Source organism: Vanessa cardui, chromosome 27 (genome assembly GCF_905220365.1).
Source record: "Vanessa cardui chromosome 27, ilVanCard2.1, whole genome shotgun sequence".
In the NCBI taxonomy this organism is placed as follows: domain Eukaryota; kingdom Metazoa; phylum Arthropoda; class Insecta; order Lepidoptera; family Nymphalidae; genus Vanessa; species Vanessa cardui.
In genome coordinates, this window is record NC_061149.1 from 1,492,055 (window position 1) to 1,505,594 (window position 13,540).

The 13,540-nt window shown below is 36.2% G+C and overlaps 2 protein-coding genes across 4 annotated transcripts; one reads left to right on the plus strand and one right to left on the minus strand.

The window, feature by feature from the left end:
* Positions 1-1,199: 1,199 nt before the first annotated feature.
* Positions 1,200-7,424, plus strand: LOC124541062. Of its 3 annotated transcripts, none has more exons than XM_047118876.1 (11): positions 1,200-1,411; positions 1,902-1,985; positions 2,708-2,754; positions 3,100-3,224; positions 3,518-3,618; positions 4,192-4,304; positions 4,740-4,801; positions 5,680-5,845; positions 6,903-7,056; positions 7,126-7,283; positions 7,354-7,424. In XM_047118876.1, the coding sequence occupies exons 2-10, from the start codon at positions 1,913-1,915 to the stop codon at positions 7,275-7,277; spliced, it is 993 nt and encodes a 330-aa protein (XP_046974832.1). In that variant the 5' UTR covers positions 1,200-1,411; positions 1,902-1,912; the 3' UTR covers positions 7,278-7,283; positions 7,354-7,424. The 3 variants fall into 3 exon arrangements, with proteins under 3 accessions (XP_046974832.1, XP_046974833.1, XP_046974834.1); XM_047118877.1 differs by lacking the exon at positions 1,200-1,411 and adding an exon at positions 1,484-1,663; XM_047118878.1 differs by lacking the exon at positions 1,200-1,411 and adding an exon at positions 1,714-1,784.
* Positions 7,425-8,276: 852 nt separating this feature from the next.
* On the minus strand, positions 8,277-10,839 carry LOC124541063 (transcription factor CP2-like). Its single transcript, XM_047118879.1, has 3 exons — positions 10,766-10,839; positions 10,277-10,421; positions 8,277-10,123 (listed from the first exon to the last, which is right to left on the minus strand). Exons 1-3 carry the CDS (start codon positions 10,822-10,824, stop codon positions 9,977-9,979), a joined length of 351 nt encoding a protein of 116 aa, XP_046974835.1. The 5' UTR covers positions 10,825-10,839; the 3' UTR covers positions 8,277-9,976.
* Between the last annotated feature and the right edge of the window lie 2,701 nt (positions 10,840-13,540).

Sequence of the window (13,540 nt, forward strand, 5' to 3'; positions counted from 1 at the left end):
TCCAGGATAAAACCTCGTGAGCCTTAAAAAGGTAATGAAGCTCTACCGTGCTATTCAAATGCTGATCAACCAACGAAATGAATTACAAAAACAAATTAAATAAGCGACAATTGTATAATGCTTGTCTGTATTTGTAATCGCAGTTTATCTCTAACGATTCGAAATAATTAACTATTTAAAATCGATTAAAATTAATTGTAGAGATGATACATATTTGCTAGAATTCATTGAATTAAAATGATACTTAAAACTCTACCACATCTTCTTCTTATTTAATAGTACATTACTTTTAAAATAACATAATTACTTTTAAAATAACATAAAAAAAAGTAAAATAATATTTATATACGATATAATTTTTTTTTTAAATAAAATACAGCAAAAGAAGGTCGAATCAGCTACTAGCGTGTGGATGAGACCAAAGCCTCTCTTTATCATTTTCTTGACATATTTGACATTAGTTTACCATATATGATTGCTTTATTACGCTTCAACATATCTGATGGCGGGGAAGTAGACCGGCTCCCTGCCTTCACCGGCTCACTTAGTAGCTACGGACCCCCCGATACACTACCCCGAGAACCATATTATATACGTATCAATGGTAAAAACTTCGATAGCGCGTTTTAGGAATTTGATTCTCTCGAGTATATTAGCTCTATAAATATGCATCAATCGTTAAGATATTCATTTAAGATAGTAAAGAAACATTTTTTATGTGTTTATTTATCGAATTTAAAGTCGTATTAAGTAGATAATTGGTATTTTCATTTGTTTTAATTTTATATAGGACTTGTATGAGAGCAAAAGAGATAGCGATGTCAGTCACTCAAATGTATTGATTCAGTCTATTTATGTTCTGACTCTATATTGGCTCTACGTTGAGTCATTGATCTTTGAAAAGAAACAGAAACAAGAGTTTGTATGTGTAAAAGAGATGTAAAATTAGGGTGACGTTCTAGATTTTATGAATCATTGACGATAATTCGCTTATCAATTACTATTTAATTTACAAAAAGTAGTAGCGTTTTTTTGTGTCTCGAAATTACAAGTCACCTTACATAATGGTTTTGAGTTGAAATAAAATTATTAACTGGAAGAGTAAAAATGACTTTTTTTATCGTTTCCTTGTTAATTTAAAAATAAATAGTAATCAGTTTTATATTAAACTTAAGAAAAAACTACATTTTTTTATAGTGGCAACATTTTTCGGAACGAATAGTAAATTATCTTTACTTTGCTACGGTGCTACCTTATTATGAGGAATGAAACGCGAACTAAGCTAAAATGGCGTAATGTCTTAATATTTATAACGTGAATGTTGTGCTAGTGGAGAAAATAGAAAGACTGTATAATTAGCATATTGTGTTATTTGTTTATTAACAAGTTTAATCAATTGTTGCCATCAAAAGTGAGTTTCAATTGTTGCAATAATAATAAAATTGTGTAGACATTATAGAAACACCGTAGTGTAGTGTTGCAAGAAATTCTTTTGCTATCTGACGTTTTATTTACATATAATTTTCAAAATATAATATTTACTCACATTAAGAGGAAGTGCTTTTAGAATAATTTGCAATATGTTTATTTCGAATTCAAATTATAGCGATATTTCACATTTTAGAATAGACAGATGCGGCTTTTATTTGTACACATTTTTTAGGTATAGCGGGCACTTATGTTCCTATCGTATTATACTATAGATTATTAAACATAATATAATACCTCCTCTTTACTTTTCAATTATTAAAAAGCTGTTTTGAAAAGATAGGCGTAATTAAAAGGCAAAATGTCGTGACAAAGACTTATGTTTACACAAAAACAAAATTACCTATACAGACGGTATTTCACAGATACCTTGTGTTTAATTTCATGTTAATATGTAAATTTTCCTCTTTCAGCATCAACAATCATGTCCGATGAGGAACAAGATGTTGCTCGAACTGAAACTGCAACCAGAATGCTGACCGCTGAATATAAGGATGGTGAGAAGCTACATTGTTACAGCTTAGTAACAATATTTGAAAGTCGGCATTTACAGACCCATTCCTAAAAGCACACAATGTGGTGGCTGTTTGTCAGCTATGGTTGTTTTTTATTACCATTACATTAGCATTAGGGGATTAAATACTGCATCTATTTTTACATATTCTTATGCACTGTAACACTATGTACACATCTGATATCTAAGATATCAACTGTGTAGTTAGCAAGCTCTTGTAAATAGGAAAATCATAATTCATATGATTACTGTAGTTATGCGAACTCATTGGGGTTGGTAGTACTCACAGCTTCTACTTACTGATACAGCAGCAATTGCAAGGGTACTTGGTACATGACCATTAAATTCACAAGCACCTCAAAATGAAAATAATTAAAGAGAAAATTTGAATTTTGGCAATTAAATACAATGACTGATCAATCCGTCGCCATACAATTTACTTTTCTACTCACCTTGGACTATCTTTGGATCTTAGAGCTAGAAGACCAGCAGTAACTCCGAGCAACAGATGTAGTCCTATATAAGAGGACAAACTTCCTAATAGTTATACTATGTACGAGTTCTGGCTTTAAGTTAGTAGGGCAATAATTACAGGCACAAAAGATGTCTTAAATATTGCTTTACTGTAGTGTCTGGTTTGTGCTTGTATTCATTTGACTACAATGATTGTTTCAAAGATGTTTAATGCAGTTGTATATGTTACAGGTCAGTTGGAGATCGTGGAAATGACTCCGTATCAAAAGGGGCATAAAGTAAGATGTATACATTTTATATATTTAATTGTACTGCCTGATTGTCAGATTATGAACATATATACATTATTATATATTACATACTACCTTACCTTACCTTACACAAGTAGAATAATGATTATAATATAAAACATTAAATTTATATTTACAAACAAACATACAAAAATGTCTAAGTCTAAAGTATTTTTTTGTTATGTACTTTTACAAGTTTTTTTTTTTATTATTCTTTATTGTAAAGATCAAACATGTACAAAGGGCCGACTTAACACTATTACAGCATTTTCACAATCAACGATTTATTTGGACATCCGGATAACCACTAATGCGTATCTATATTGGTTACAGGTGGAAGGCATCAGTCATGTGATAGCAGAAGGATCCGAGAGCAGTAACGAAGGCCTGAAATATATGCAGGTGTTGGACGCTGACAAGAATGTCGTAGTTGATTTACTTAATTTAACATTGGTTAGGTCAGTATTTACTTTACTAAGAAATCGTTTATACCTATAACAATCTTGAATAAGGAGAGTAGTATTAGATTCTACCAAAAACCAGCAAGAATCTTAGATATTCTTTTCTATTATTTTAATTGACAGACTATGTAAATAAGTACCATTAAATTAGGTCAATAAAGACCATTTTTTTGATCAGGAATATAATCCTGTACTCGGTAATATGCCTTATTGTCATAAGGGCTACAACCCATCTAATTGCATCAGTCAGCTAGTTAAACTATATGTGAAATTTTGATTATATCCACCAGGTGTGAAGATGGGCAGGAGGCCTACCGATTGGTGAGCAATGACACTGAGAGCGGTGACGACACAACGGTCACCTGTGTGCTCTCAAACGAAGATTGTGAAGGTGAGTCCGGTTTGTGACAGTAACACCATCATCATTGTCATATATGTCTATTCATATTCAATGTGTACCTAGTTTGACGTTGTGTTTATTTGATTTACAATAAGTAAGTGTAATGCTTCCATATTGAATAAATTTATAAGAGTTTGACTATGCTTGTGACCAGACCTGTCAGTCAATAATAATAAATGATGTATAATCAAATCAAACCAAATCAAAAAATTGACAATGTTTATTTATTAGCATAAGAATTAACAACATTAAATGCTTAAATATATACAAATATGAACTAAAACTAGTTACTGTATAAATCTTGACCGTGTGGAATGGTGGCAAGAATGCTAGCAGCATTTCCCCATTGAATCGCAATTCCGATCCTTTGGGCAAAAAACGAACCAGACCTCCTGTATATCAAAATAAACTTTATTCAAGTAGGCTTTTACAAGCACTTTTGAATCGTCATTTTACAATTAAGTGAAGCTACCACCGGTTCGTAAAGTAGATTCTACCGAGAAGAACCGGCAAGGTATTCAGTAGTTACTCTTTTTTAACATTTAAAAATTATTTGTGTTCCAGAGCAAGAGAACCAAGAGTCATACGTTGTACTGGAAGGGGAACAGGGACCGGTGGTATTCCTGCAGTCCTCGCTGCCGCAGACCAATCAGACGATCAAAGTTGAGACGAAAGAGGTTTGTTCTATTGGTAGAGGTGACAACGACTTCATAACAGCATTATTGTTGTAGCCTAAGTTACTTCAGTGAAAGTCTTATCAAAATCGGTCCAGACTTAAAAAAGACTACCCGGAACAAACAGATAGATGGACAGACAAAAATTGTAAACAATGTTAATTCAGTATTTGTACGGTGTATACATACATATGCATTTAGTAAAAAGTGATTATTTTAATATTACAAACAGACATTCCATGTTATTATGTTCGCAGATTTATTTAAAAGAATAAATTTAATAGAACGACACTGGTATATGATGGTAGTCCTTGTTAGACGCTGGTACCACATGTACCACATTGTCCCCTCTAGATAGTCTTAAAAGATAATATAGCTAATTCCAATGGCCGGAAAAGATAATGAATATAAATATGCTTATATATGTTTGAATTACAGCAAAAACAAAAAATGTCTTCCGCAGAGATACTAGAAAGAGCAAAAGCACTTCAGAAGGCTAAGTAAGTTTTTTTATTCATGTATATGATATTAATTTAAGTTATTAATTAACTAATTAATTAGTCCAGTCATAAGGTTCATTGACGACCTCCGTGGTCGAGTAGTGTGTACACCGGTTTTTATGGGTACGGCGTACGCCACTCCGAGGTCCCTGGTTCGATTCCCGGCGGAGTCGATGTAGAAAAAGTTCATTAGTTTTCTATGTTGTCTCGGGTCTGGGTGTTTGTGGTACGTTACTTCAGATTTTCCATAACACAAGTTTAGCTAATTACATTGGGATCAGAGTAATGTATGTGATGTTGTCTAATATTTAATTAAAAATACATAATTCCTAAATAAATTAATCGATGATTTGTTAACTGATTTGATTTGAATTAAATTATATATTATTTAAAAGAGCATTAATTTTAATTAAAAAAAAATCCCACATGATTTCCAACTTATGATCAAAACTAAATACTATAATAATAAATAGGCTTAATGACTGATTTTTAAATTCCATTTTTTAATTATTTAGTAGAGGTTATGTTAAAAGTAAGCCCAGTGAAAGTTGTTTAGTATATATTTGCCAAAAAAAAGAAAATTAAAAATTCCATATTCAAATAGCGCGCGAAAACGCTACTTAACGCTAATATGGCGCTGCAATAGGGTCGGTGACGTCACTTGTCTGTATCTGAGTCTGTGGTACATATAATCCACATACACGAAACGAGTTTAACAAGCAAATGACGTCATCATAACCCCGACTAATCAGGAGCGTTTTGTGTCACGTGAAAAACGTTAAAAAAATGCATTTTTATTAATGGATTTTTTAATAATTTTTAATAATTAACTTTCGCATTGTCATATAGCCTAATTATTGTGATCTTTTATTTTCCAGAGCCCTTATGTCCGTGCAGTCGACCAAAGATCGCAGTCGGAAGCGTAAAAACGAGCTGCCCCCCCCACACGAGCTGCTGGCCTCCCCCCAGTTCAAGCTGTTTCTGTACTCTTGCAAGCTGTGCAGCTTCAAATGCAACGCTATTAAAGAACTTACAGCTCATAAGGTGAGCGATTGTTTAATCATAATATGCATTTTATTTGAGACGTTGATGAATCTAGTGGAGATATGGCATGTCAAGTTCTTGTATGTAGTTAAATTAAATACTATCAAAAACAAAATCAAAATCAAAATAAACTTTATTCAAGTAGACTTTTACAAGCAGTTTTGAATCGTCATTTAACAATTAAGTGAAGCTACCACTGGTTCGAAAAGTAGATTCTAGTAAGAAGAACTGGCAAGAATTTCAGTTGTTAATATTAAATGTGAAATGAGAGCCAAGTTCAATAGGCCTGGCTTGTCGCCTCTAGGGATAAAATAAGTGAGATCCAAATGGGTGTCAAGTTCAATGGTCAGTTCTGACATGTATGTATTTAATACAACATAAAATATTATTTATTCTTATTAACAGGCGAATATAATTATTGTAGCCTAAGATCTGACCTATGGTTTTGCTTGCAGTACTATTACTTGAATATGGCTTGATATTAGATTTTTGTATCTGTGCAATGTTTAAGCTTTATCGGTTATAGTGTTTCTGTTGTAAAATGTTCTTTTATTTATTTTAAATAGTAATAAAGTCTACTAATGTTTTAATGCTGTGAGCTTTATCGGTTATAGTGTTTCTGTTGTAAAATGTTCTTTTATTTATTTTAAATAGTAATAAAGTCTACTAATGTTTTAATGCTGTGAGCTTTATCGGTTATAGTGTTTCTGTTGTAAAATGTTCTTGCATTAATTTTAAATATTAATAAAGTCTACTAATGCATTAATGTTGTACAAACTAGCGCTGTACACGTGCCTGTAAGGTCTTTGACACTTTACGATTCGTATTACACACAATTCGTATGATCCAGTTACGATCATTATGTTATTACATTTTATAATTATGTACTTTCAGTGTAATAAAGACGCTCCGTAGTATCGGTTGGCTTGACAAACATATTGTTTTCTTTGCTTGACGACAACCCCGATTGCTCTCCGATCTATCTGATATCTGACGAGTTAAGTGAACGTGTGCTAACTAGTCTGTTTAAGTGTTGTGATTCATGTCGTCGTCCCAGGCGGCGGAGCACAGCGGCGGCACGAGCAAGTGGCGCGGGGGGGGGCGCGCCGCCGCCAGCTCGCTGCAGTGCGCGCGCTGCCCGTACCGCGGCGCCACGCACGCGCAGCTGATGCGGCACGTCGGCGACAAGCACCTCGACGGCGCCGCGCCGAGTGAGTGCCGCGCGCGCTGACGCGTCACGCGAGCGCGTTGCCGCAGCAGTGTAACAGAGCGCGTTGCAGCGGAGGGGCGCGGCGCGGGGCGGCTGCTGCTGGAGAGCGCGGAGGTGCGCGCGGCCGACGTGCTCGTGTGCGGCGCGTGCGGCTTCGAGTCGGCCGCGCGCGACGCCTTCCGCCGACACATCGAGCGCGAGCACGGCGTCACGCCCTGCTGAGAGCTAGTGAGATCGACTATTTCATTATATGTATTACTTGATTACTCGTCTTTACTCATGTTGTCGCGATTGTTAGGTACCAGCAGCGCCGTCTGGGGGAGTTGACACCAACGACTAAGAGAGGAAAATAAAGGAAATGTTGCATTCCATAAGTCTTTTATTTATTTTTCAAATGATACCTCAACGTGGTCATCAGTGTCTCTTATTCTAAAAGATACTTTAAAAATTATGATAGCGATGACTATAGGGACGATCTCTATTGACATTATAATTCTCTTCGGAGCCAGAAAAGAACAGAATGGATCGACTTGGTTGCTCGTTTCTGTAACAAAATATGTCTGAATTGAATCTCGAGCGTACAACGACTTACAACTATTCATATTTTAATAATTATTTTCATTTTTAATCTTGTTTTATCAAATTAAGGTCGATATTATTTCATTTGGAGTGGCCTGTGTAAGCAGTACGCAAGTATGAGCTCCTAATGATGATGATAAATTTCCTAGTTTTTGTACGAATTCAAGTAAATTAGAAATGAAACACGTTTTTGATAACTTCAATACATTTATTAAATTTAAATTCAATACATCGATCATAACAAGCGGTTCATGCACTAATTATATACTCTTACATATTGTATAAAACCTAAAAAAATATATTTTAATACTCCACAATGCAACGAGCGCTATCCAGGCAGTGACGCGAGTCAAGGCACCGCTGGCGTCCACTTCAGTTCCTTAATCTAACCTACGGCGTACGGCAGTCGATATATCGACGATAATTCCACTATTCAACTAAAAAGAATCAAATTCAATATCGTACAAACCTTATAATAACATTTCAATTCCTGTTTTAAACAACAAATAACATCTGAGTATAGCTGCCTTAAATTTAATGTCAATACAACGTAACATTGCACTAAAATATTGCAAATTAAAAACTATTTTCTATCTATATTAATGTTGATGTCGACTGTAAGATTTTGTTAGCGTATATTCATTATATATTGTACGTTTTGACCATCGTACTCTATGTATGTACTGGCTGTTATAGTACGACACAATTTAAATGTAGCATCGATATATAAAGAAAAAAACAATCGTCAATTTGTTTATATGACATTACAGATTATTACGTTTGCGAAAAGAATAAAGATTCATGTTTTTAAGGCACTTCGGATGCGATCGGTTTTATCATTTTTGCCGACGCTACATCTGAGTTGTGTCGTACTGTACGCAGCCGCATTGGAGCGAACGCAGAACTTCATGTGTTCTTCTGTTCAAGCATACCTACTCTCTCCGTTTACAAATGACTAATGTCAACTTAAAATTAAATTTCAATAAAAAAATATAACAAATTTTGATACTTGCAGATTTCACAGAGTATACGACCGTTCCAAATTTGTCCCTAAGAATCCTTAGCTAGGATCATTATCAAATTGTATACCTACAACATAAAATCTACATCTATCTACAATGCTCTGTATTATTTATATAGTAATAGTTGTATAGATCAATTTAATTAATCTAAGATCCGGTTACACAATGCCCGAGTTATATCGAATCTAAAGTTAAACTATGAACTACGAATCGAAATTAAAACATAACCTAGATTCGTATGAAATCTTTACTGCATTACAATTTAAGGTCATAATGAAGTAAAGAAACCCATAACAAACCACAAAATAAGATATAAACAAACAAACTTATTTTAATACAATTATTGATAACGTTAATATGATGAGGTGAAACAGTTAGTGCACACACACAAACACACGTTTATTTATTTATAGTATAATAATCAACGCGGCCCATTTAATGAGGCCTCTTACTTGGTGTAATGTGTTCGCATGTTAAATTTGTTCGAACACATGTATAGTATATATGTAATTGGATTTGCTTTATTCGCACAAGTACAAGCAAACAATGCAAATCCCAAGAAGTCAAAAAATCAGGCAAATGTTTGCAATATTTTGAACGTTAAATGATTCGGACGCAAATATGCTGACTCGAATGAAGTGTAATGTTAATTCTACACAAAATAGTCACTTTTGTTAAATGTCAAACCTCCCTGAACAAGAAAGTTGAATTGACTTTTAAGACACTAATGTATTACGTCTTTCTACAATGAACGTCCTTTCAAGACTCCTATCGTTCGTGAAGTTGCATCACACTATACAACCCCAGAGAACCGTTACCAATCCACATAGAAAACCCATCTAAAATCCCCATAATATTAACATAGTAGGCTTCCGATTGGAGTCTGTCAGTCTATGCGGATACTATTTGATAACAGACCATAGGTCTCTACTGATACAAATTGACCCAATATAATATACCATTGTTTATATAATTGGCAGTCGTAATCGTTTTATAGGATGTATAAATATTAATTCTTGTATAATCTTTTACATTTAAGGCACTTTTCAATCGCATCTTATTCCTTATAATCACAAGTTAAGACACATTTTAAACTACACACTTAAGATACTGTATCGTTAACATTTTCAATACAATACTCTGCCCCCAACTTATTTGTTGATAGTCGCTGGCTCTCGTTGAAAGTTGCCAACTCCTCCCTCTCGTGTATCAACGGCACCGGTGTAATGTGCCAGTCGTGTGATCACCGCAGATGCCATACAGTCGTCCATCGACTCCGTCGTCGGTCGCCAGTCCCGTCGGCCGGCGCTCGGCCGGGCGTCAGTTGCCAGTCGGGCTGAGCAGCAGCGCGTTGTCCTCGATCCTCTCCAGGCGGTACGTGGAGTTGTCCGGCAGGTGACGGACCAGCTCGTCGGTGAGCCGGACTCTCGCGTTGTTCGGTCCCGACACGAGGACGGTCTCGCACTCCTGTAAGATATATAATATGGATTACTCTTCATTAACATACTTCGAAGTGTAACAGTATCGTATCCAACGATCCTCTATCTAAGACTACACTGGGGCGCTTGGGGCCAGCCGGTACGTGTCCCCGTGTGCCGTGTGCCGGGCGGCGCGCGGTACCTGTGCGTGCGGCAGCAGCGCGCGCAGCTTGTGCAGCAGGTCGTGCGCGCGCGCCGCGTGCAGGTACAGCGCGCTGTGCACGCCGCCGCCGCCGCCGCCGCCGCCGCCCGCGCACACGTACAGCGTCAGCCGCGGCTCGATGCGCCTGCGGGGACCGCACGCCGTACATTGTTTTATATGAAAAAAATGTTTTTGACAAACCCCTCCCCTCAAGATAGAGAGGTCTTCGTCCAGTAGTGGGACATTAGGGGTTGTTACTTTTTTATGTCATCACTATATAGCATAAAACAAAGACGCTTTCTCTGTTGCGGTTTATTTTAATAGATAGAGTGATTAGAGAGGAAGATTTTTGTATTGATAATTTAGTAATTTCTAATGTGATGTCGTAAATAAACAGACTCTGTAGTATATTAAGTATCAGTATGGCTCCCGTGCGAAGCCGGGGCGAGTCGCCAGTTTGTTATGGCTTAGTACAGAATACAGACTCACTTGGCGTGTAGCGCGTTAAACAGGCGGATGCCGTTGGCGAGATTTTTATTCAAAATCATAATATATTTTATAGAAAAAAATTATCCTTAAACAACATACTATGTATAGACAGAAAGTATGTAGTTTGTCCTCTATGGTTGTTTTTTGTTACCGTTAGATTAGCAGTAGGGGATTGAATACTGCATCTATTTATACATATACTTATGCACGTGTAACACTATGTACACATTTGATGTCTAAGATATCAACTGTGTAGTTAGCAAGCTCTTGTAAATAGGAAAATTATAATTCATATGATAACTGTAGTTATGCGAGCTCATTGGGGCGGGTAGTACTCACAGCTAATTCTACTTACTGATACAGCAGCAATCGCAAGGGTACTTTGGTACATCACCATTAATTAAGTTTACAAGCACCTCGAAATGAAAACAGTTAAAGAGAAAATTCGAATTTTGCCAATCAAATATAATGACCGATCAATCCGCCACCGTAAAACTACACTCGCCAACTCGTCGTGGACCGATGTGTGAGATGACTAAAACGCCATCATATCTTAGAGCTAGGAGACCAGCAGTAGCTCTGAGCAACAGATGTTGTGCTTTCGATAGGAAGCCTCTTCGCATGACAGCATTATCAACAGATATGCCCTTAGCTTTAGGACTGATTGCAAATATAAGAGGAAAAGACGTCCTAATAGTTATACTGTGTACGAGTTCTGGCTTAAAGTTAGTAGGGCAGTAATTACAGGCACAAAAGATGTCATAAATATTGCTTTGTTGAATGCACGCTGCAGTGTCTGGTTTGTGCTTATATTGATTTTATTTGATAACTAGCTGTGATCGCGACCTTGTACGCGTTTGAATTAGACAAAAAAAAATATTGTTATAGCCTAAGTTACTCCTTATTATATCAGTTATCTGCCAGTGAAAGTTCCGTCAAAATCGGTCCAGCCGTTCCAGAGTTTAGCCTCAACAAACAGACAGACAGACAGACAAAAATTGTAAAAATGTTATTTTATGTACCATGTATATGTCGGAGATATAATTGGGTTGTCAGCTTCCATTGCAATTAAACGCAGCCAAATAAATATTATTTATTTCATGGTATTAACAATTTTATAAATTAAGTAAATTCTTCGAAAAAGTGTCAATGCGACGTGTCGTTGCTAAAACAATCTTCGTTTCTAAAGCGTTCTTCTAGAATGAATCAAACGGATATTCACAACTACAAGTTTTATGATAAATTAATGCAAGTACTGCAAATTCATTCTTGAAATACAGTTTAATATTAAAAATGAATATTTATAAGATTGTTATTCTTAAATACAGCTCTTAATCAATTACAGGTGAATTACTTAAAATAAGTAATATAAACCAACATTTATATTACATAGTCCGTTATGACACATTATAGGTGGCGCTGCATGACGAATCCACATTTTAGTTTCACTTATTACATTGTAGTGTTTTAGAAATTTACATAATAAAACAGATCATTAAAATGATAATTAACAATATACAATTATTAATTAATATCATTAATATTTTACAACCATTGCCGATAAATGGCGACATGAGCTCACATCTTCCAAAGAATAAAACAATCAAATCTCTATTAATTATTAGAGCCTGATAAATAACATCATCATGTTTACAAATAGCTATTGAAATACATATTTACGCTTCTTAGACATTTATCTAATAAAATATAATAATATAAACGATAAATTCAAATATAAACATCGTTATTTAACAACTATTACCGATAGATGGCGACTTGCGCCCATATATACATAAATACGCATGGAGTAAAAAAGGGCAATTTTAATATAACTGATGTTCAATGCAGTTGTATATGTTACAGGTCAGTTGGAGATCGTTAAAATGACTCCGTATCAAAAGGGGCATAAAGTAAGATGTATACATTTTTATATATTTAATTGCACTGCCTGATTGTCAGATTATGAACATATTTTTAGAACCAGAAGTAGGAAGTAGGTTAACCTCTAAAACAATTAACTTTAATTTAAAATAACACTCAATCTACCACAAAAGAAAAACATTTAGTCTACAACACAAATAACCACCAATAATCACATTACACCGTAATAATTATAATTGCCAATACTCAATGTGTCAACTACGAATCTCCCGCCTTTTTTTTTTTTTTAAAGGGAAGTTGTGTGACTTGACGCTGATGTTGCTTGTTTATTCCAACAATATATACATTTTTATATATTACAGACTACCTTACCTTACACATAATTATATGTTATTGAAATGTTATACGTACATATTCATGTATTTTTTCACTGTAGGACTTATCAAAGTACACCACGATCAATCAATGAATAATTTAGGACGTCCGGATCACCACTAGTGCGTATCTGCATCGGTCACAGGTGGAAGGCATCGGTCACGTGACAGCAGAAGGATCAGAGCGCACACTGCATTAGTCTGGAGAAGTGTCGCTACACGCGGAGCTAACGTACGCGTCGTCACGTCGCACGTCGGGAGAAGCACTCGACGGCGCCGCGCCGAGTGAGTGCCGCGCGCGCTGACGCGTCACGCGAGCGCGTTGCCGCAGCAGTGTAACAGAGCGCGTTGCAGCGGAGGGGCGCGGCGCGGGGCGGCTGCTGCTGGAGAGCGCGGAGGTGCGCGCGGCCGACGTGCTCGTGTGCGGCGCGTGCGGCTTCGAGTCGGCCGCGCGCGACGCCTTCCGCCGACACATCGAGCGCGAGCACGGCGTCACGCCCTGCTGAGAGCTAGTGAGATC